Source organism: Drosophila montana, unplaced genomic scaffold (assembly GCF_035044405.1).
Source record: "Drosophila montana isolate Dmon_TW-CO22-7 unplaced genomic scaffold, ASM3504440v1 contig_2667_1, whole genome shotgun sequence".
NCBI lineage: Eukaryota > Metazoa > Arthropoda > Insecta > Diptera > Drosophilidae > Drosophila > Drosophila montana.
Genome location: NW_026997534.1, coordinates 545,001 through 569,681, shown reverse-complemented (window position 1 = coordinate 569,681; position 24,681 = coordinate 545,001). Strand labels below are relative to the sequence as shown.

At 42.1% G+C, this 24,681-nt stretch overlaps 4 protein-coding genes across 4 annotated transcripts; 1 reads left to right on the top strand and 3 right to left on the bottom strand.

Moving 5' to 3' along the window:
* Positions 1-2,785: 2,785 nt before the first annotated feature.
* LOC135429453 (uncharacterized) lies at positions 2,786-4,004 on the bottom strand. The gene is made up of 2 exons (XM_064683757.1): positions 3,865-4,004; positions 2,786-3,783 (listed from the first exon to the last, which is right to left on the bottom strand). The coding sequence occupies exons 1-2, from the start codon at positions 3,886-3,888 to the stop codon at positions 2,920-2,922; spliced, it is 888 nt and encodes a 295-aa protein (XP_064539827.1). The 5' UTR covers positions 3,889-4,004; the 3' UTR covers positions 2,786-2,919.
* A 2,909-nt stretch (positions 4,005-6,913) lies between these two features.
* Positions 6,914-8,422, top strand: LOC135429444 (uncharacterized). Its single transcript, XM_064683744.1, has 2 exons — positions 6,914-7,223; positions 7,668-8,422. Exons 1-2 carry the CDS (start codon positions 7,072-7,074, stop codon positions 8,125-8,127), a joined length of 612 nt encoding a protein of 203 aa, XP_064539814.1. The 5' UTR covers positions 6,914-7,071; the 3' UTR covers positions 8,128-8,422.
* Positions 8,423-11,062: 2,640 nt separating this feature from the next.
* On the bottom strand, positions 11,063-15,599 carry MEP-1. Its single transcript, XM_064683713.1, has 6 exons — positions 12,933-15,599; positions 12,601-12,873; positions 12,272-12,529; positions 12,030-12,209; positions 11,598-11,964; positions 11,063-11,537 (listed from the first exon to the last, which is right to left on the bottom strand). The coding sequence occupies exons 1-6, from the start codon at positions 15,597-15,599 to the stop codon at positions 11,533-11,535; spliced, it is 3,750 nt and encodes a 1,249-aa protein (XP_064539783.1). The 3' UTR covers positions 11,063-11,532.
* On the bottom strand, positions 15,476-22,740 carry LOC135429423 (uncharacterized protein KIAA1143 homolog). The gene is made up of 4 exons (XM_064683714.1): positions 22,465-22,740; positions 22,227-22,383; positions 20,255-20,541; positions 15,476-15,671 (listed from the first exon to the last, which is right to left on the bottom strand). Exons 1-3 carry the CDS (start codon positions 22,570-22,572, stop codon positions 20,351-20,353), a joined length of 456 nt encoding a protein of 151 aa, XP_064539784.1. The 5' UTR covers positions 22,573-22,740; the 3' UTR covers positions 15,476-15,671; positions 20,255-20,350.
* Positions 22,741-24,681: the final 1,941 nt, after the last annotated feature.

The following is a 24,681-nucleotide window of genomic DNA, read 5'->3' as shown; positions in this document are numbered from 1 at the left end:
AGCACAACTTTTATATACCAAAAAAAATTGAATCAAGATTTTTTAAATATTTTTTTTATCCCAATATGATTTCAGTTTGAATCGTCTGCAACCTTTTCTTCTTTGTAATTCCTAACCTAGCCTCGACTTGCTAGTTTTAAGTGATTATAGACTCAAATTAAGTTTTGATTTTTCTTGACCTTATAAAGCTTGAAATAAGTATTCTACTTAATTTACTTGTTTGAAGCATTTTGATACCTATTTAAAGACTATTTGAAATTAAGTACAAATAACACTTATTTTAAGAACTTTCAGCTTAGCGAATCAAAGATTGGATATCTATTTTAAGACCATTTAGAACTTAACTGCAATAAAGTGCAAATTACACTTTATTCAATAACTTTAAGCTTAAATCTTAAGAATCTTACCCCAAAGATTCAAATGCAAGGAAGCCTTCCTTAAGTTTTTCTTTCCCATAGTTTTTCTTTCTGTGTATTCAATGGACAGCAAGTGACTAGGCCAGGGGCAGCTAAAGCTCAGTCAGCGAGCAAATATTTTGAGTACTCGCATTACAAATTGAATATGTATTCACATATTCCGCGTTATCAATAGGCCAACAAACGCCTTATCTGACACCTTTTATTATGTATTCTGGCTTATACTCATTTCAAATTAAATTAATGTGCAAATACTAAACGCAATATTTATAACAATTTGTGCTAATTTTAACTGCTGAATTGCCTGCTCGACTAACTGTAAATAGAAGAACAATTTGTTTTCGTTGCGTCTGTCTAAATTCTGCAACACGCTGCGTATACTTAATGTCTGGTCTCTTCTGGTCATGTGGGCCGCCTGCCCCTGCAGCCCCTCCCTCGAGCTCTGTTTGTGCTCGTGTCCGTCTGTTTATCAATTCCGCGATCGTGTTTTGATTGATGTGCGTGGCCTCAAAGGGAAGCGGCGAGTGGAGAGGGTCATATTCAGATCCACATAGATGAGTCAGTGCAATTGGCCAGCGACCGAGTGAATCCCAGTGCAATGTGCGCAATAATTGTACGCAGATACCTGAGGAGGGTATCAGGTGCTTGTTGATAAAACCTCAAACGAGGTGGGGGGAAAATATTTACAGAGCTGTAATAAAGCAAGAGGCGACAAATTATATAAACATCAAATGTGAAGTTGAGCAAGACAAATACTTGAAATACTTGAATTTGTACACAGATTAGACAGAAGAAGTTGTGTAACCATTATTATTTATTTATTTATTATTATAAATGGTCGACAAAGCAAGAGACAACCGAAGTACCTACCTTACTGTAATAGATAAGTTAACAGCTGAAGAATATTATTTGTTTGGGCTCGGCTGAGCTCCGATTCATTTTTAATAGATAGTTCCTTTAAATTTGAATAAGTTTTAAGAGAATTGTATAACATTATTTCCAAAATAAAAATCATTTAAAAGCATCAAAGTTGTACGGCTTACATAAAATCATGAGAATCGCATAGAAAGTCGATACTTACTTAGACAACAATAGAATGGATAGGTGGGAGAGGAAGAACAAGAACTTTCTTGCTTCAAAACACTCTGGAATAATAGGAGAGAGATATAGAGAGAGAGAGCGATATATATATGCATATGGAGAGAGAGAAAGATCGAGACCAGAGAGGAAACAAGTCAGTGAGAGATACTTTAAATAGAAGACAGAGGGGAAGAACGTGTTAGACAGAGGAAGGGAGAGACAGACAGAGAGAGAGAGAGAGAGAGATAAGGAATGGATAAGAGATAATCAAAGATAGAGAGAATGGAAGACAATGATAACGTGTGGGACAGAGGAAGAAATTGGGAAAGAGCGAGAGTGATAATTTTACAAGAGAGAGAGAGATTTAGAGGCGATGAATAAGAAGACAAAGAGATAGCTTGGGGAGAAAGAGAGGTAAATAAAGAGAGATACAGAGAGCGATCGAGTGAGTGCGACCAAAAAAGAGGGAAGAAGAGTTAAAGAGAGAAAAAACAGAATTCGAGAAAGATCGAGAGACGGGAAGAATCAAATAAATATCAACAATTACAAAAAAAAAGTCAATATAAATTATAAATTATTTTAAAAAGAAAAGCTATTAAAGAGAAGTTTAAATTATAAATTAATTTGAAAAGAAAAGCTGTTAAACAGAAATTCTTATGCAATCCACAAACAAAATTTCAATAAAAACTATTTTTGATATATACTTTATAGTATGGTATTTTTATTACGAAACAGCTTGGCTTTAACTTTAGAAATAATTGAGTAAATAATTAACATATTGGCAATTTTCGGTTTACTCGATAGATGATCGAAGCATTACTCACTTTTGATTTGATTACATTTTGAATAACGCTTCAAATTGCCGAATCTCAACTAATTAACACTTTTTTTGAGCATAACAAAATGCGCATGAGTCCAGATTCGCAAAAAGTACACACGCCAACAAAGTTGGGCAATATTTGACTAACCCAATTCAATTCTATCGGAAATTTGAAATCAAAATTGAACAATTTTCTATTTACCCGAGACAACAATCAAGTGAAAATCTGACTGAGAGTCTGACAATGGCGAAACGGAAAAGCGAACTCGGAGCATTTGCCATTTCCTTTCACTCGCCACGTAGCGAGTGGGAAAATCTGTTATGCTTGAGCGGATCGCCGGAGTGGATGCTAATCCAAAGTCGGGTCGGATGTGTGCGCCAGCAATTAGAGCCTCGGAATTGGGCAGAGCTGAGCGTGCGATTTATTGTGTGTGTTTTTCGAATTTGAATAAAGAGGCGCCGTCGGCTGTTTGAGCTTCAGATCAAATCACATGACTTTAATTGAACTTGGCGTAATATAAATATGTATGTAGATATGTGTGTGTGTGTGTGGAAGAGAGAGAGAGAGAGCGCGATGTGACTTGGCTAGAGGCGTCTACCATTTCAGACACGGGCGGTCAGGATGACGGGGTTAGCCTCCACCTCGGCCACCTTCGCCTTGAGCTTCTCCTCCACCTCCTTCAGCTTGAGGATGGGGTTCTCTGCGGTGGTGCTGGTGCTGGTGCTCGTAATGGTGGTGGTGGTGCTGCTGCCCTTGCTGCCGTCCTCGCTGCTGGTGGTGATCACCTTCTCTGTGGTGCTGGCGCCCGTCGACTCCGGATTGATGCTGGTGCCCTGCGTCTCGAGACTCTCCACGGGCGCCGTTGAGGTGATCGATGTCTTGGTGATGCTAATCTTGGTCTGTTTGCCGTCGCTGGGATCGTTGTTGGCGTCCTCGGTGATGGTGGCCGAAGTGATCTTGGTGCGGTGCACCTGGAAGGTGGGTATCAGCGGCACCGAGGCACCAGCTTGCGGCAGCACCGAGACATGATCGATGATCAGATGGGCGGGCACGCCCTCATCGCTGAGCGGCACCTTCTTGGTGGTCTGCACCAGAATCTTGCGCTCCTGCCCATCGGCAGGCACGACAATTGTCTCGGCGGCGGCCAGAGGCTCATCGGAGCGCTTGTTCACGCTGTGCTCCACGCTGTCAGTGTCCTGGTCGGGCTTCACCTCGGTCACCTCGGAGTCGGGCGCGCTGGCGCCGTTCAAGCTCAAGGCGGACTGAAACAAGCTGTTCTCCAGATTGCCAATTAGCGCATTGAACGAGACCTGCTTCAGCTCGCCATCGGGATTGGCCACAACCTGACGCTTGAACACATCCTGTGCCGGCTGCTGCTCCACACGCGCGTTCCTAGGCAGGCCCAGGAACAGATCGTTTAGGTCAAAGGGTGCGGCCCAACTAGAGCAAGTCGCAGCCGCCAGTAGCTAAAGGGAGAGAGGGAGAGATGGGTTGAGCATGAGCTGGGCTCAGTGGAAGCTGGAGCTGCCGATGGAGCTGCTACTCACAGTGAATATTAAAGCGCACTTCATGATCTTTGTTTTTTTTATTATTGTTGCTGCTGATTTAGTTGCCGAGTTGTTTTCGCCACAAAGTCCAGATTGATAATAAGTTCGCTGACGAGAAGCGTGCGAGTTTTTAAAGTTAACGCCGAGCGCCTAAAAAAAAAAGTTTCGAGCTAAGCTTTCAGTTAGCACACACTTCGAACGTGGCCCGCAGCGAGCGCGATAAATTTTTTTTTTTTTTTTTATATTTTCTCAACTGGTTTGCGCGTGCGTTTCCATCCGAAGACCTGCGAATTCTCCTTTAATTGCTCTTTTTTTTTCTCTATATATATTTTAATACCCTGAACCCATTGAAAATGGGTAAAAAGGGTATTATGTATTTGTGCAAATGCATGTAACAGACAGAAGGAAGCATCTCCGACCCCATAAAGTATATATATATTCTTGATCAGCATCAAGAGCCGAGTCAATCTAGTCATGTCCGTCTGTCTGTCTGTCCGTCCGTCCGTTTGTCTGTCCGTCCGTCCGTATGTATGAACGCAAGGATCTCAGAACCTATAAGAGCTAGAGACTTGAAATATTGGCTGTAGGTCCTCCTAGTGCCCGCGCAGATCGAGTTGGTTTCCGATATTCGATAACTTGCCCCGTTTCCAAGTAATCGATAAAAATCGATATGAGCTAGAGTTACCAAACTTGACATGTAGCTTCTAGAATAGTACATATATATCAAGTATTTTTCATTTTATAGCTATCGCCTGCTGGAAGAAGAGGGTTCAGGGTATCCCCTAGTCGGGAGCTCCCGACCTCTTACTTGTTTTAATTAATTTCATCTTTTCTCGATATTCTTTTTGATTTGAGTTTATTAATGGTAATAGATACAACCTTCAGCTAAAAAAAAAACACAAAAACTTTGTGCATTCGTAGAATTAGTTGGCTCAAGGATTGATTATTCAACTTGGCTGCATGTCATATGAGCCGAAGGAATGGCCCCGTCCAATGTGCTCGGCTTGGGTCTGTTTCTTGTTTTGATTCCTACTAAGCGAAATTAATTTAATTAACACAAGTTCGCTATATACACGCTTCGATTTTTTTTTTCTTTTTTGTTTTAATATTTTTGTTATTTGTTCAAAGGTGTTTCCAAGAAATTTTATTAAAAATATCAATTTGTTTACGGGGATTTATTGGCAGCAGGAGCAAGCGAAATTTTGCTGACTAATTTTTTGTTGCGCACAGCGGAAAACAGACTCGAGTCTTAAACAGCCTCTAATATGTCGCTCACAATTGTTTGTTTAACCGTTGACAATAAAATTTCGAACCAATTTTCACTTTTTGGGCCTGAGCTTTAGGTTTCGCGTGGCCCTCAATTAATTGGCTGCTAAAAAGAAAAGCTTTGCAGTCAGGGAACTCTGATAAAGTACAATAAAAAATCCTTAAAAATGTTAAGTACAACTTATTACAAACTGGACCAAATTTAGAGAACTTCTTTGGTTAAATATTTCTGGCTATTTGAAATGTTTTATATGCAGAAAATATAACTTTTTAGTGCTGTGATAATTATTATTGAAGCTGAACGGTGCCCACTTTGTCAATTAAATTTAGCTGGCATCAAATGTGCGAATTGATCCAGAAAATTTTCCATAAAGCTTTCAATTACTTTTCACAAAAGAAAAAAACAAAGACTGCGTGGAAGACTTTCCAGCCACCCGCAGCTGCTAATCAATAAATGAAAAGTCGAGATTGTTCTAGTTCTTTGTGGCTAAAAAGCAGCTCAAAGCAGTTGATGCCTGTTTTCCCCCGAAAAAAAAGGCGATGCCGGATGCAGACGCAGCTCTAATTATAATATTTTATAATAATATAATATTATTTATTTTATTTTAATGCCAACTTTTAATCCAATTATAGCTATCGAGCTTTGTTTGAATTTAAATTTAATATTATTTATAAGTTGCATAAAATGTCTGAATATAATTCAATTAAAGCTTTCGAAAACTTAGCAACAATTATGAGAATTAGAAATGTTTCAGACATGCAAATCAATACGAAACTTGAGAAAATTAAATAAGCACAAATATAAAATGAAATGTTTTCATATTTTGACGCTGACGCACGCTGCGTATGAGTGATTTTTGCATAAGTTTTTGTAGTCATTATGAGACTTAGTAGTTTTTCGAGATCCAACAAATTGCAGCTGGTAAATTAATATAAAACTTAATAACAATATCGAATAGAAACCAGAGCGAAAAATGTTGTAATTTGGTTTAGTATGTAAAGGAATAATATAATTTTAAGATCCGAAAAGCTTTTGTTTATAAATAAATATATAACTTTATGAAAATGAAAAGAGAACCAACAATTTTCTGCGATTTTATATTTTAGCTGCGGCGCACGCTGCGTATGAGTGATTTTTATATAATTAACAAAAGCACGGCGCACGCTGCGTATGATTAATTAATGCTTGCAATAAAGTTGCATTTGCCAGCACAGGCTAGATTAAATACACAAAAAATGCTGAATGCGATTTGTAAACTGCAATTGTTTTGGCTTTTTTTCACAGCTTTTTTACAATAAACAAACGTCAAACGGGGCGAATGCGTAATTTGGCCGGTCAGTTAAGCAGACGGCGGCGGGCAGCGAGTGCGTCAGTCAGGAGCGCAATGTTTATGAACTTATTTTTGGGCCAGCTGCCGGGTAAACAACACATAAACCGATTGACTCGGCAATTCAATTGCCCCAGCTCGAAGGCGGCCGATTTTACACCAAGCCGAGATTTGCGTAGACGGCCGCTGTATTAATACAAAACGAGCACAATTAATTAGAGCCTGCAGCCAGAAACAATAACAAAAACAATGGATGGCCCCGTGCCCTGAGCACGTACCTAGAAACAGCGAGAAGCGCGGAGAGGGGTCCGCGGCAACAGTCGCAGACAACTGGCAACGGCCAAACCGAAAACCTGTCGGCCAATTAGCATGTGTCAATAATTACGCGGAATCGCGTCTCGCACCTGGCCGCAGCATTGGCGATGCCTATAAAAGCCGTTGATCTGCACTAATTAGGCTCAAACTTGCGAACATCAGGCTAGGGATCAGAGCAACAGCAGCAGCAGTAGCAGCAGCAGCAAAGCGTTTTCTTAGAAGGCAGCCATAGAACAGGAGGAGCGCGTTTCCATTTGCCGCCAAGCACAAATCTCAAAAGCACAACAGTTCAACTGAGATGCAGACACAACATGCGATTCTGGGCGCCGCCGTGCTGGGCATGCTACTGGCCTTTGGCTGCACGCTGCCCGTGCTGGACGCCAGCTCCGGCCTGGACAATGCCACCATAGAGGAGCTGCAGGCCAGTCTCAACGATACGCCCAAGAATCTGTAAGTACGCGAGAAAGAAACAAAAGCAACTCCATATTCAGCCAAAGTTAAATTTTCGAAATGAAATTCTTATTTCAAGAACGCTTACGCTTACTTTAAGCTTGACAATTCTTATTTTAAGTATTTTTTACTTAATCCAAAACTTTTATTCCTATCTTTATTAGCATTTTTTAACCCAACAATATAAATAATCATTGCAAGCAGCAAGTTCTTGATTTAATTATTTTTTACTTAAAAAAAGACTTTTTTCTTCGTAACTTAAAATGTCTTGAATGTAAAACATAATTCTTAGCTCAACCAAGTTTCACGCTTCTTTCAAGTACGCAAATTCTTGATATAAGTATTTTAAGTATTACTTAAACCAAGACTTTTTTGATAGATACTTTCAAGAACTTACGTTAACCTCAACTTACCTGAATCTCCACTCTTCACCCTTCCCTGTAGGTATGTGGTCAAGGCAGTGGTCTATGAGATTGGCATACTCACCGAGGTGGGCGACAATGAAACCGATTTCGAGAGCCAGGAACGCGTGGATCTGACCTTCTACGATGCGCACACCAATCAGAGCCACATCGATCTGGGCAACATACCGCTGCCGATACAGACGAACGTATCGGGCCAGGTGCTGACGGGCATTGCGCCTGTGAATATTGGCGCCTTCAGCAGTCCACAGGAGCTGCTCCAGACGCTGCCGCTGACGGGCAGCATTGTGAACATAACGCACAGCGACACAGCCTTCTATCAGCTGACCAAATCCAATGCGAGCGCGTTCGAGAGGCCCCAGCTGCTCACCTCCGACCAGCTGGCCAAGCTGACGCATGCCGCCGAGCTGTTCCCGCCCACACCAGCGCTCAGCGGCTTTGGCGCCTCGGCCGCCTCCAACGAGGTGGACGCTGCGAACTAAATTGGAAGCTAGACTCAAATTCTCTGATAACCTGATAAACGTAATGCAGTGCGTTGTGCTTCACATCATATCATATCGTAATAAGTACTTTTAACCATAGCAATTAAGTGTTAAGTAGCGACAGTGTTAGAAAAGACTGTAAGAGGACGAGATCGTTAGGAATACATAGAACAAGTAGAAACACCTTTAAAAAAAAACCTTGACTTTGCCATAGTCAAAATCACTTTTTGTATTTGTAAACTTAAAAAATATATATAAAAATAAAAAAAAAATCGCATAAGTGCTAAAGCAAAAATGGTGTTACTTTACCTTTGTGCATGGATAGCTCATGTGACTCGGGAACTGCTAAAAGCTTTCCATCCACTTCTCACCTGCCCTCGAATAATTTACAAAAAAAACTAACATATTTCATATGTATATAAATAGCTAAACACATGTTTACCTGTATTGAAAGCCATGAGCATGGCGCATTAACTTTCTTTCCGGTCTAGAACAACTCGGAAAACTGGAAGATTATATCGCTTTTTTTTTTGTTTTTGTTTTTTTACACTCTTAATAATAATTAACCAGTTTTGAGGCCAAATTCATTTTTCGCATTCTTGTGCAATAAATGCTTAATATGCTATAATTAAATACAGACTGAAAAAAAATATTCAACTATTGCATTATGTTTATAACTTGATTCACAGCCTAAATAAACAATTAATATCAGTTAAACAAAAAACAAAAAACAGTTGTTCCCAGGCAACCCTAGAGATTGATTAAACTAAAAATAGGCAATTCCTGGGCCACGCACCTGCCGGACGTATGTCTACAACATGAAGGTAAACATCAAGAAGTTCTAATGTTTTTTCTTTGGGTTCATTTCTGTATAGTACTAGAGTAGGATGGGGCATCTGCGGCAAGAATGCTTTCAAGATATAAACAAACAATTTGTGAGACGTTACGTGACGTAATTCCAAAATAATTTACGTATAAAATATTCAATTAACTTTCGTAATTGAATTTATCTCTATATAGAAAACTGTTTGTCCTAAATAACTGACAGATTGCTGATCAACGCACAGCCCAAGCCATAAGAGCTAGGAATCTGAAACTTTCACTGTAGTTACCTTATGTGACATACACACATACATGCAATCACACATACATACCTACAAACAAACATCTACATACACAGATATGTACATACATACATAAATACATGCATACAGACATACATACATAAAGACATACCTTCGTATGTACATACATACCTACATTCATGCATGCATATATGTATATGTACACACGTACATACATACATACAAATGTACATACAAAGAGCAAACAAAAAATACCAAATAAAAATCACTACTCTACTAGAGCTAAGCATGAAAAACTACAGTGCGTACTTGAATCCTTGAGAATCGAGGAGGAGGGCACTTGGTAGAAATTCGTTTTATTTAAATTTGCAGCGCAGGGACATAATAAGGTCTGCATTCGGTATTAGAAAACAAACATGCATGCATACATATACACATAAGTGCATACATACATGCATGCATACACTTACACACACATACATACACACAAACTCATATATAATACTTATATGCCTTCGTACGTATTTCTGCAAATGTATGTAACAGGCAGAAGGGAGCATCTCCGAGCCGATAAGGTGTATATCTTCTTGATCAGTATCAATAGCCAAAGTCGATCCAGCTACGTTCGTCTGTCCGTATAAATGAACGTGTCGCTCTCCGAACCTTTGAGAGCTACAGACTGCAATTTTGACCGAAGGTCCTCCTAGTTTGTTTTCGATAACCGATAACTTGCCACGTTTCCAAGAAATCGATAAGAATTGACATCAAAAATCTGTTTTTGAGGAAATCTCTAAGGTTTTAAGAGCGAGAGTCAACAAATTTGACATGAAGCTTCTATATAAGTATATACAGATCAATCATCCTACATAGCGCGAGCTGCCTTTGGTGTTGGGAGAAGCTTCAGGATATCCCCAAGTCGTGCACTCCCGACTCTTACTTGCTTAACGTACAAATTTGATGCAATAAAATTATTAAAGTCGACATTTTATATGATATAGTTAAGGTTTTGGTAAACTTTTGCTGGATAAGCCAATATACAGATATTTTTCGAAATCAGAAAATTGATCAAACAAACCATAAAAAATACTTAACAAATAAGTTAGCTATATACACCCCCTTAGAGGGGTCAAATAAATATACATTAAAATATGTAGCCAAGTTTCGAGATCTATTAATATGCTATAAAAAAGATCGTGTTAGATTTTATATTAACTAGTTTTTAATTTTTCTCATTTTCATTTGTTGGTTTGTTTGTTTGTTGTGTTATTTTAGTTTTCTTTTTTTTTTAACTGTAGTACATGGGTTCTTACGCACTAGTAGATGATATATTTTATATTAATAGATATAATGTTATATATATATATAAATATAAGTTTAAACTTGTACACGCAAATTAAAATTGTTGAACGTCTCAGATCAGATAAGAGAACCCACCCCGAATCGCAATTATCGATTGTCCCCCTCCTCCCGTACCCGCAAAGCCTTGGGAGCTAACCCGCCCCCCGCCCCACAACAATACCTCACATGCTGAATGCCATAAACATTGCGCGTGCCAACTTTACGTAATAATCGCACGTCTCATCGATAAGCGATAGCCACGTATATCGATATCAATTTCGATTTGCCATGGCGTCTTGGTGTTCGTGTCTGTGTGTGTGTGTGTATTAATATGTACATACTGCAACGCACATTTAGATACTTGTATTCGTATATAATATAAATAATATTTAGTTTTTAACTAATTTACATAGTCATGTAGACGATGCGCTCTAGCGGCTTCTTTTAAAATATATATATATATATGTGTGTATGTGGGTGTGTGTGTGTACTTATATGTATATGTGTGTAAATTATGCATGGTATGGTAATTGTGTTTATTAGTAGTAGCTACAATTTCAACTTATGTGCACACTCCAACGTACATATATATCAACTAAACCGTAACTAGAATCTGAAATCTGTATCTATATCCGTATATGTGTGTGTGTGTGTATCTGATTAATCATAAGTGTATGGGTGTGTATCTGTATCTGTGTCTGTGTCTGTTAAGCGGTAACTTTTTCTCTTAATGATCGACGTATATTTAGGTTTAGGTTGCTTTGTGGTTTTACTAAAATTCCCTTTCCGCTCGCTTTATACAGTTCTGGCTTACTAACAAATCATAGATATATTTAGACGATCGCCTCGGCGCAGCCTTAAAATCAAATAAAAACTAATCTTAACGCGCCAGCGGCCAAAATGCTGCAGCAAAATCTATGCGAGATTAGGTTTGTTTTTTCTTTTAATTCTTTTTTGTTTTTTGGTTCATCCAATGCGCCGCTTAATCTGCAAATAGGGTATTTATTTAGCTGATATGTTTGGTGGTTCGCTTCGTCTTCGACTTGCCTATGACATGACTCTCCATATTTGTGATGCGTGGCTTCGATGCGGGCTGTGGTATGATCGTGATCTCATCGTTGATCTTCAGCGGCTTCAGCAGGGATTCATTGGCGGCGCCCAGTGAATTACGCGTCATGCCTGCACCGCCACCACTGCCCGCGCCACCGCTGCCGCCACTGGACTGTGCGCTATTTTTCTTGCTATCCATTGCCTTTCTGGCCACAGTGCTGTGCGCAGTATACACATGCGTCTCAAACTGTTTGTACATGCCAAAGGTGGCCGTGCAGACGGTGCACTTGTAGGATAAATGTGCGGGCTTCAGGGTCATATGATGATCGCGCGATACGTGATTCAGTAGCTTCCATTGGTACATCTACAAATCAATTACAATTTTGTTTAAAACGAGTTTAACAATTTAGTATAATTTACAAAACCTACCCTGCCACAGACAGGACAACGACCGGCATCTTTGCCCTTGTTGGCCGCCTCCTGCATAGAGCTGGTGACCAAGCCGTGTGAGCCCAGCAAATGCCTTTCCAGGCCCTGATCCGTGAAGAAGCGGAACTGGCACTTCTGGCAATTCAATGGTGGACGATTGTAGATCATCTTGGGATGTATCTGCAAAAAGAACAAAAGGTAAAAAAATGCAGACAGGCATTTGTGCAAGTTGCCCACTCTACCTTCACTTTGTGCATCCACTGCATGTGATTGCGCAGCTGCTCTAGATCCTTGATATAGCCATCGCATATCTCGCAGATGACAAACTGCGCCTTGTTGTTGCCGCCGCTGGGGCTCTGGCCGGGCTTCATGCCAGCCGCCGCCGTCGTTTGCACTTTGCTGGACGAGGCAGCGGACGCATTGTTGCCAGCGGCACTTTGTCGAGGTAGTGGCGTTATTGAGATGCTCGGCTGACCCGCAATTGGCTTCTTGGATGCTTGCTGCAATTTGGAATACATTCATTTCGTTAGATATGCGAAATTATGCACAGTTCATGCGTTCGCGAACTGACCTGCACAAGCTGTCCGGCGGCCAGTTGGTAGCTGTTCGGCAACGAGAGAGCCGCATTACCGGCGCCAATGGCACCGCGTACGGGCGCAGGATTCCTGACCATGCTGTTGGCATTGGGCATTGCCTTGGGCATCTGCGGTGCTCGCTGTCGCATCTTCGCCGCGTTTTGTGCCGCAAGCGCTGCCGCCTGCAGGTTGCGTGCCTGTGCCGCGGCCTGTTGTTGTTGTATAGTCGCCAGCGCTGCCTTCTGCGCCGCCGCCTGCGCTGCCATGGCCTGGAAAGAGCAGATGTTTAGTGTTTGTCATTTGATGGGATTAATTATATGTAGCTTACCTGATAGGCGGTGGCTGTGCCGACAAGTCCGTGGCGCGGCTTGATTCGCGGTATTTTGGCGGGCGCTTCCCAGTCGTTGGGCGGCGCCAGATTCAGTTCCGGCCGGAACTTCTTGGCGCAGACAGGCTGATGGCGGGCCAATTTCGCCTTGCCATTATCCTCAAAGCCGCAGTTCGGGCACTGATGATACGGCAGCGGCTTGATCAGGCGCGCCTTGATATTGTGGACCGCCTCCATGTGGTAAACGATTTCTGTGGCGTTGCGTATCTCGAACGTGCAAAAGTTGCACTTGTACAGGACTCCGTTCATGTGCGGCGTCTCGTAATGATTCGCCATGGACAGCGCGGACTCGGATTTGAAATTGCAGAACTCGCAGCGTTTCATCGTGAACTTGAATGGAGCATTTTTCGTCTTCGATGCCTGCAGATTGCCGCTCAACGCGTTGATGGCCATCTCAAAGTCCTTGGGATCTCGCGACAGGGATTTGCGCATCTTGCGCTTCTGCAAGCGCAACAAATCAGCCTGGACATACTCCTGCACGAGGCCAACACCAATGTCCATAAAGAATTTACCCAGTGGACTCTCAAAGTAGTTCTCCTGGCCGGGCTTGGCGGCGGTGGTGGAGGCAACACCACCGGAGGCGGCCAAAGCAGCGGCGGGTTTAATGGCACCCTTGAGTGCGGTCAGATCATCGTTGGCCTCTTTGATTAGCACCTTGGTGCGCACACCCGTCTCGGAGTCATCGTCATCGTCCTCGTCGTCATCCTCATCGGACTGCTCGGACCAGGATTCATCGTCGCCCTGCTTCTTTTTCTTTTTGCCCGCATTCGGGCCGTCTGCGCTGTTTTTGTCCTTGTTCTGCTCGGTCATCATGTCGAACTCGTCCACTTTGTCCGCCACAGCCAAGTCTTCGGGCGAAAGCGCATACTTTGCCTCTATGGCCTTGATGATCTCGCGTATGTTGTCGTTGGGCGGCTTCTCGTATATGTAGGGCACAATAAACGAGGGCGCCTCCAGCACAAACATATCGTCTGTTAGGCCTGGCAGCAGGTTCGCGTTGTTCGTCATGCTGGGCAGTCCGGCGGCAGTCAGCGAGAGCGTGGACGGTGTCAGCTGCACTGTGCCACCAACTCCTGCCACACCCGCCATGGGCACCAGCTTGGGCGGCGCATTGCCTAGATTTGTGGCCACGCCGGTTACGGCATTGGTAATGGTCACCGGATAAATGGCCGAGCCGCCTGGTCCCGTTGGCCCCGCTTCGTGCGGCATTAGGGTGCGCGCATCCTTAATGGTCAACTGGCCCAGGCCGATCCCAGCACCTCCACCCAGACCGGAGGGCGTGGAGCTGCGTTGTCGCTTGCTGTTCGGCTGCATGTCGTCCAGTTCGCTTTTGCGCTTGTTGAGTGCCTGATCGCTAGGCGAAATACTTGGCGGCGTATCATCCTCAATGACCACACAGTCATCATCGTCATCGTCGTCGTCCTGCTCGGGCGCTGGTGGTGGCGGTGCTGGTGTTGCCTTCACAACGGGCGCCAATTTCTTGCTTGGCGGCGGCAGCGCTGCTGTTTGTCCCGTTTCCGACTCCGAATCGGAGGCAATGAGCACCGCATCGTCTGAGGATTCAGCGCCGCTTGAGGCAACCGCTGCTGCTGGCACGGGCTTTGCCTTGCTGGGCGTTGTTCGTGGCTTGGACGCAGCGGCTGGAGGCGCCTTTCGGTCAGTCAAATCGGCCATTTCCTCATCACTGTCCTCGTCCAGATTAACGACGCCACCGGCGTCATCTTCGTCGTTGTTGTCATTGCTTTTCCGAGTTTCAGCTGCGGTTGCCTGTCCGTTGGGCTTGGCAGCAGCAGCTGCTGCTGCAGCAGCTTCTTTACCCTTTGGGCTTTGCGTGAAGCCATTTAGTGGTGTCTCTTTCTTCTCGTCCACTTCATCCTCCTCTGTGTGCATAGCTTCTGCTTCCGAGTCGGTTACTGTTTTGGCTGTACCGCTTTGCTGGCTGCCCTCCTCTTCTGCCTCCGCTTCCTCCTCCTCTTCCAGATCGTCCGCATCTTCAATGCTTTTCTTCTCTTCCACTAGCTCTTCCTCCTCTTGTTCCGCGGCGGGCTCTGTGGCTGCGCCAAGCGGATCTTCGGCATCGCAACTGTTTTCAGCAGTGCTGCCAATTTTTTCATCCTCAGCTTCCTCATGATCACCGTTGGTGGTCACCTCCTCCTCCTCCTCTTCCTCATCTTCGTCTTCATCCAGCTTTGGCTCTTTGCTATTGCCATTCTCTGTGGAACTGGAGCTGGTTATCTGTGAGTCGCCCTCCTCGGTGTCATCCACGTCCATGGACTCAACCGCCGGCTTAGATGCATCGCCGTCAAGCTTGCTATCATCGTTGCTGGTGCTGTTGCTATTGCTATTGCTATCCAGGAGCAGCTTGTCGGCTATCAGTGCATCCACTTGCTTGTCCTTGACGGGCTTTAGCTTCTGCTGCCGCTCTTCCTTTTGCTCTAAGTCTGTTTTGGAGTTGGTCTTCTGTTCATTTTGCGGCTCTGCTGCGCTGCTGCTGCTGTTGTCGTCGTCGTCTTCGTTTGCTGCCGTCGTCGCTGCTTCTGCTTTGGCAAGTAGTTTGGTTGTGGGCTCGGCAACGCCCTCCGGCAAGACGACGTCGACTTCAGTCATTTGTTGTTTTGTTCTGTTGTTTTTGGAATGTGCCTCTTGGTCGATAAATGTCGCTGCTGTTCTCGAGGATGCCTGCCAAAAGGAGATCGATAAACAACTTTTGATTAATTTCCTCGTTTGTTGTAAATCGATGTCTCATAAATTTTACAGCTTTACCCAAAGTTAACTGGGAAATATTGGGCACATAGGAAAGAAAAACAAAGCGTGAATATCAACGAAAGAGCAAGGCAAAGAAGAATTGGAAAAAATGCGCAAACTTGCAGAAAATTAATCAAATAGAGCACAAAAAACAACAATTGCCAAAAATACAAAAAAAAAACTATTAAGCAAAGAAAATTGAAATCTAGGTGAATTAAACCCGCCCTCCCTCTACACTTCACCTGCCAACACCCCACCCCCCCCTAACAAAGGGGGCAGCAAAAACCAAAAAAGAGTTAATTGAGACAAAATGGCTGCCATATTGGATTAAAACTAAAATACAATTTAAAATGTATGTATGTAAATAAATATATATATATATATATATATATATTAATGTATATCGACAGATGTACATCATTGTACGAGTGTTTTATTGCAGGCAGTTATGTATACCATCTAAGTATGTATGTAATTATGTACATATGTGTATGTAATAACATAAAAACGTAATTCTGCAAGGCATGTTACAATGTATTTATATATGTACATAGCCATGTAAGTATGTAAATATATACAGATATAGGTATATATTGCGTTGCATAAACAAACATATATACTTGTTTATATATACATAAATTTTTATATATATATATTTACATATATATTGTTACATACATACAGACGAGCAGTTACCGAGCACACAGCAACTGCACGATTGACATACAAACAGACAACACACACCTACATACATACAAAGCGACCAACAAAACGAGCACACACACACACAACATGCATGTACAATCTATATATATACATACACACACACACATACATATATAATTATATATGTATGTATGTAGATACAAACGGACACGCAGACGCTGGGACGGACAAACAGACAAACGAACGGACAGACGGCCGGTGAGACGACGACGACGATGACGACGACGTTGGCTTTGGCTCTGTGGTGTTGGTTGTTGGTTGGCTGTGGCTCGCTGCTGCTGTGGCTGTAGCTAGCGGCGGCGGCGTGAAGTGGAGTACGGGTGGGTACAGGAGCGTGTTTTGCGCTTGTGTATGAATGTGTGTGTGTGTGTGTCGCCGTGTTGGTGTATGCGTGCGCGTATTAGTGTCTTTATGGTGTGAACAATATTTTTTAGGCAAGTTGCAAATAGGCAATTCCAAATTCCTTAATTTTTGCACAACAGCCGCTCTTCAACCACAATAACAAACACAAATTCAAACATATAGAGAATCACACAAACTTACAATTTACATTTTACGTCACACTTTAATGGCAGTGGCAGGTTGTTGTTATTGTGGCAATTAAAAATGATAATCAGTATGATAAACAAATACAAAAAAAATAAAGGATCTTTTTTGCCGAACGCACAACAATTTTTTTCTTGATTGTGGAGCACACACACATACAGAAAGCGAAAAAAAAGAACGCTATGCCAAAGCGCGACAAACGGACGATAGACGGGGGCAACAACAAGGCAAACTGGAAATGGAAGCGGAAAAAAGCGTAAAACGTCGCTACAAACACAGAGTTGCATGGGCGGCAGCCCGGCAAGCAGGGTTGCATGTGTACCCGAAAAACGGCGCGCGCCAAATTTATCGAACAATCGATTAAATGGCAATTAGTATTTATTGCATATTGCAACTGGTGCAGCTGTAAATCAATTATATTAAACTACAACTAAAGTCTATACCTTTCAGATAACTAGCAACACACAATGATCTACAAGTCATTTTTATCGACTGGGCGCCAATTTTGGCAACGTGCATATGGCGCTTCAAGAGAGCGACCAGAGAGAACTGGTCAGAGGTGTTACGCTCAAAAATAGCGAATGGCAATGTGAAGCGCAAGCGAATCGTTGTCACTGCGAAATTGTATGGGTGCGTGTGTGTTCGTTACTGCCGTAGTATTGGAGCGCGCCCATGTGAATGGATGGATGGGAGGGAAAAACAAATTTGACAATTGTACCGCGCGTACGAACGAAATGAACAAAACAAAAATGAAACGGCATTGCTGCCTGTGTTGTCGTTTTACGTATATGTCGACGCAGTTGCCGGCGTGTTTGATGGATTTTTTTTTGCATGGGTATCTGCGACGCGCAAAAATTTGAAAATAGCGCGCGCAATCGGATAACAGTCGGTTGATAATGCTGCTTATGACTGTCAATGATAAGTTACAACTCTAAACCAGGCCAACATTGAGCGCTTCTCCAAACTGACACACACACACATGTATACATACATATATCAAGTGTAAGCATAGGCAAAGCGACGATTGCCCCGTCTGTAAGTTTTAAAACTGTATACTCATCACGATACTTCTGCTGGCGCTGCTGATGCTTCTTCTTCTTCTTTCCCAACTTATTTCAGATTACGCTACTGCTCTCTCGCTCTCACCCACTCTCTCTATCGCTCTCGCATGCTATGGGCCAATATAATACGTACACATCCATACATACAGACATATGTATGTATACTTATATAAGTATGTCTATGTATATGTATGTACGTATGTAAGCTGAATGCGATGTTTGCCTGCATGTGTGCGTGCGTGTGTATGTATGCATGTGTATATGTATGTATATCTATGTGTGTGGGTCTGATTTGGTCTATATGCAAGTACAAATTTGAAAGTAACCCGCTTCTCACCCCCGTTGATCGGCAACTGGTAGAAGTTAGCATTCGCCTACCGCCGCCACGGGATTCATTAAGAACCACCAACTATCGGTATAATGATACATACATACATATGTATATTATGAAACGATAACAAAACTTTATGTTATACATACACGTGACCTTTTCTCTTGTGTGTGTGAGTGTGTGTGTGTGCGTCGCCGGTTGTCAAGCGAATTTTAGATACAATTTCTGAGAAAAGAACCTTGCAGATATTTTAGCTAATTGTCGACAGATTTTGTAAAGGACATTTACTATTGAAAACCGAGCATTGTTAAAACATTTGTAAATCAAATTGTGTCAATATATTGCATTAAACTCGTCCATTTATCCAAAGGACTTGGACTTAGAGCGATTAACTTGAAGATAGAATTTTCATTATATTTCCTTTTAAGCCACAAAAGAGTTGATAGTAAGAAAAATGAACTACGGGAATCCAGGTTCAAATCTGAGGCAAATCTAAATGTCCCAGCTGAAGGTCAAAGTCATAATGTTAGTTTGATAACATTTAAGAGGCCCCGACTACTGTGACCTTTGTAACAATAACCTTACGCTGTAAAATGATAAGTACGTGTCATTTGCTTTGTTGTAATTTCTTTTACCAGAAAGTTGAGCGATTTTCAATTATTACAATTTGTGTTTATATGAGCATATAATGTGAGAAGTATCCGGACAATCAAAGAAAGATCAATTTAATCGGCTTGAAAGCAAGAATTATTATTGAAAGTTGAGTTATTAGGCCCAGTTTTAAAATATATTGCTATGAAAGCCAATTACTGAAGTATTAATTATATCAAATTATATATGAGAGTAAATAACTCAACTATTAAAAAGTTAATTATACTATATAAAAAGTTTCCACAGTTATCGACGATTCGAAATTATCTTTAAGGATGCGATTTGTGTTGAAATACAACTTCATGTAAATTTGTATTTGGAAATAATTATTGCATGTACATAATTGGGCATACATTTGTTTGATGAATATACATACATATATGTATATTATTTATCACATATGTATTATGAAGGTACATGAATGCATATAAATATATTTTCTCCTATATTGGCAGGCCGTATCATATTTCGTAGAAAAATATGATTAATTTATGCGTTTTGCCATTTTTTCGCGAATAATGACGAATCAAAAGTGTGTGCGACTAGATTTGAAGTTAAGATTTAGATTCTATATAAATTAAGTAAATGTTGGATCAGCCCAATCTAAGCTTAAGATTTTCTTGAAAACTGGGACCGAGCTAAGAGTTAAAAGATCTCTTCAAACATAAATATAATAAACCCAGATTGGACCCATTGAAAGTTGTTGCTCATAAAAACTGATAACTGTTTAAAAATATTTATGCTAATTGGATTTTTCATTTGTTTCTAGTTACATTGTCAAGTTCCAGTTTTTGTACAGTTCCGTCCATTTAGGGAGCTTTCACTCTAATTTGAGAATTCGAGTTTTAAGTATTTCAATTACCAAGCTCAAATAAATAATTGATAAAAAAACATTATAAATTATATCAAAACAAGAGTTAAAATTCCCAATAATGAGCTTATAGAAAACAACTTAACCACGTTAATCGATACATTACATATACATATACATGTACATATACATATACATGTACACACACACATACATATGAAGTACACGCACAAACATACTTACATATATGTATGTATGCGTAACGTATTTTATAGGCAAATTTTAAGTGCGCAGTTTAGTTTTTACTTATATTTGAATGTATGTGTATGTACGTACGTATGTATATGTATGTACGAGTGTATACATATGTGTGCAAGATTTAAGCGCTCACCTAACCATTCACTGGGGACAACCATACAAAGAGGCTGCCTGGTTGAAGATACAGCAAATCGAATTGGCGGAATTGGTAATAGATACTTTATATGCTTCAATCCTCGACTGCTTCGGCGTCCTCCTCGTCCTCGTTGAATGACAATTTGCTGCTCGGCTTAGACTTTTTGCGCTTATCCTTTGCTTTGGGGGATTTCTCAGCTTTTTCCTCCGACTCGATTTTGGGCTGCTTGACGCGCTGTTTAAATACAATGGGTTGGTTTAAATCCGCGGGCCTTTCAGCTTCTTCTGCAATGCGAGAGTTTGGTCATTAGCAAAAACAAAACAATAAAAGCCCATAAAATAGCATAAGACTCTTGTAGAAGTCAAACACATAACTGTGCCAAACGGGCAGCTGCAAGTGCCCAACAACTCCTTGCTGTAACCGCCCCCACATGCAATAACAACAACAACAACACAACAAGAACAAACCCGCCCCATTCCGCCAGCGCCCGCCCACAAATGAGATAGAAAAGATTTTACTTATTTCTCGCCCGTTGCAAGCGTTTTCCTAGTTTTGCAACGCAGCGTCCCGACCTCCGCACCACCCCCCGCCTACACACCACAGCTCCTCATCCCCTCAGCTTTAGCGCTTTGCAGTGCTCCACCGGACAGACAGAAGACAGTGGCTACCGCTGCCGCAGCCGCCGCCGCCGCACACCACGCTGCCCCCTTTCGACCATACACAGACATCCACACATACATATATCGTCGTCAAGCCACTTGCCGTGCTCTTTTTGTTCGCCTGTTTCGTTCATCATTGTCTCTCCCGTTTTGCTGCTTCGTTCATTCTTTCGCACGTTTTCACCCGATTTTCTGCGCGGGCCTTCTGACAGCAGCAGCAACAGCAACAGCAGCAGCGGCAGCGGTGTCGGTGGCGGCGGGTTGATGACGACGATGGCGATGGCGACGGCGACGGCAACAGCAACAGAGCGGCAGCTGTTGTTGGTTTTGTGATGGCAGCGACGGCGACGGCGGCTGTGGGTCGCCGTTATTTGTTAACTTCTCTGGCCGGCTGCTTTATCGTGTGCTCCGCTTTGGCTATGATTTTCATCATATGCTCCGCTTTAGCGGAGCCCCAATGAAAATGTCAGTGTGTATGCTTTACGCCAGCTGTATATGTATGTGTGCGTGTGTGTACGCTGGCGTGTGTATTAGTGTGCATGAGGGTGCTCCGCTGGCAGTGCCACACTAATTGCAATAATCGAAGCCAAAGGAAAGGGCGTTTGGAACGGGACTTGGAACTGCTGCCATAGAGACGGCAGTGGGCGGTGCGTTGCGGGCGTGGCACATAGAACTTAAAACTCCCCCTACCCCTCCCACAAAAAGACACATTTTCGAGGTTAGAATTGAAGTTGGGCATGAAAAAGAATTTTCATTGAGCAAAAACAAAACGAACGCATTGTTGGAAAATGCAACAACAATTTTTGCACACACCACAAACAGAAATCGAAAAGCGAGTTGAAAAAAATTTCAAACACTTCGAAATGCCCGCAAAATTTTAAAATGTAGAACGCGGCGTTATTTGTCGTACGGTTAGCTGCACTTTTGCGTATTTCGTTTGCATTTTGTTTATGTTTCATATAAATTTTCAAAATTTCAATTGCAAAAACACACAAACACACGCGCGCAAAGAAACAAACACAGACAGACAGACACACACTCGAACAGATATATATATATATATATATATATATGTATGTACATACACAGTGTAGTATAGGGCAGAAAGTGGCAGCGTGTAAGAAGCGTGGAAGCGACCGCGCGACCGACGCTCGATTCTGACTCAACTGAACTGAAAGCCAAACTGCCACAGACGATAACTACATCCTACCTACGCACACACCGACACGCATACACACATACAAATGCACACTCACAAAATACATACATACAAAAACACAGCACGTGTATGTGTGTGTGTGTGTGCATACCTTTCGCTATGCGCTGCTGCTCGAGGGCCACCTCGTCAGCCGTGAGATCCCCACTCGTTATGACCACAATCTGTGGCTTTTCGTCCTCACGCTCGGGCCGCTCCTCACTGGAATCGTAGTCGTCCTGGTCCTGGTCGCGTTCCTCGAGTTTCTGGCGCTGTTTTTATTTGCAACAAAGCTGAGCATGAGCGAGGCACTTTGTTTTGGCTCAGCGTCAACGGCAGCGGCAATAGCTTACCTTTGTATCGACGGTGGGGCCCTCCTTGTAGCCGATTTCCGCCTTGAGTTTGGCCAAAAAACTGGGTTCCTGTGGCTTCACGTAGGTTATATTGTTGCGCTTGGACATAGCAAAGAACACATACGTATAGAAAATCCTGCTTCTTTAATGCTTTCCAGTTGGTTTTTCTTTCTATTTTGATTGCCGCCGTTCAATTGTCAGTGTCGACCGCTGTTGCTGCAGTGTTGCAAAACGCGCATTGATCAGCATCAAATTGTTCCAAAACAAGGCAAAAACTTAATTTCGTGCACTTATTATTTCCGTTTAAGTATATTGCTTTAATTTTCTTTATATTTACTAGAATTCTGTTATGAATTTTACTTATATTCATGCTTCAATATTTTATTTATCGTTTTGTGTACTATCGATAACACCATTGACAATCAGCTGTTACTTAAACGATGTTTGTGCATTGCGCATGAGCGCCATATTTGATTTAATGGGGGCGCGAAACAAATTTGAAGTGCTGCTATTGTGAATGAGCGATATCATGAACGAGCGGTTACTTTTTGAAAGTTATGATTTCTTTGCGTCGTTGGGTCTTTTAAATGGCAGCCGAATTGTATGAATTATTCATTGCAGGAGAGGCTAGGTTTAAATTGCTCCTATATGTAGTTGAATATTCTCGTAATTTTATATTTATAGCCAAATTTGATGGTATTTGATTAGAATTTTGCACTAGGCGCTTTTTCGCCCCACAATTGCTTTCAGTCAGTCAGCTGCAGCAATTCCCACAGCGGCTCCCGCATTGCCGTGCAGTCAATTTGCTGAATTCCGCTGCCAAATCACCGACGCGCTATCTGCTGCCTGTGCTGCCAACAGCAGAGAAAAAATAGAAAGGGGGCACATGAAGCTGTCGCATAACTTGCAAATTTTCCACTTCACCTGCAATTCGATGCCCCGAAACGAATTTTGATCAAAACTGACAGCCCAACAATACACAGCGGCATTCATCAACGTCCGCCGTTGTCGCATGCAGCAATGGCAGTAGGACTCAGTAGGACCCCCTCCCCGCCGCACAGCCCCGCAACATAATAAATCATCTGTAAATTGATTTCAAAACTTTAACGGCAACCAGCAGCAAACAAAATGCAAACGAAAACTCAGAGCATTATAAGCTGGGGCTCATATGTTGCCAAAACAACAACAACAACAACAGCAACAAGAAGAACAGCAACAAATATGCATAAGAACAACAACTAGAAAGGACTTGCAGCTGCATCCTGGCACGCGCTTAAATCTCACAAGCGTTCCCACAACGCGCTTTTCCCTCAACTAATATCAAATTGATAGCTTTTAAATTTGATTCCGCGTCTTATCACCAAAGCGACAAGTTCGACAGGCCCAAATGGAGTGCACACACTACACTCTCCCTCTCTCCTTCTCTCCCTTTTTCTCTCTCTCTCGCCCTCGCTCTCTCCTTGTCTCCCTTTCTGCTCCTCTCTGCGTTGCATTAAAAATGAGCAGCGCAAAACATTTTATGGGCTGCACTGGCAGCAACTCGGAAGTTCAACGCGGCGTATGCTATTTTTTGTATACCCCTTAAAAAAGCTGCTGGGGGTATATAAGCTAGATATCTTACATTTAATGCTCCATAAAATTGATCAAGTAATAAATTCTTCACTTACCCTGAAACACCGTGAATAAATACTTCGTGACTCTGTCTATGCGCATGTTGTGTTACAGGGTAGCTTCTAGTCCAGCAGCAACTGGTTTTTACTTTATTGGTTGCATGTTTGATGTTGTTGCTATACCCTAAGCGCATTGAAAAAGGGGGTAAGATGAGTATCATGTTTTTATGTATGCATTTGTATACCTACATATACGACCTCATAATATATATATATTGCTGATCCGAACGATAAGTCGAGTCGACTTAACCATGTTGTTCTCCCCGTCTGTAAGAACGATCTCTGAACCTACAAAAGCTAGAGACAGGGAATTTGAAGTATATATTCAGAACAAGTTTATTATTCCACACATCTGCTTACCTTTTCACAATATCGATAAATATCGATTTTGAGATTTAGTTTTTATGGCATAACTCGAGGATTATAAGAGCTAAGTACACCAAACATGGTATGCAGGTGATTGTATAGTTTGCACAGCTTAAGAATATTCCATTTTTTGGATATATATTGTATTTTTAAAGATAGAGCCTTCAGCTTTGGTATTTAC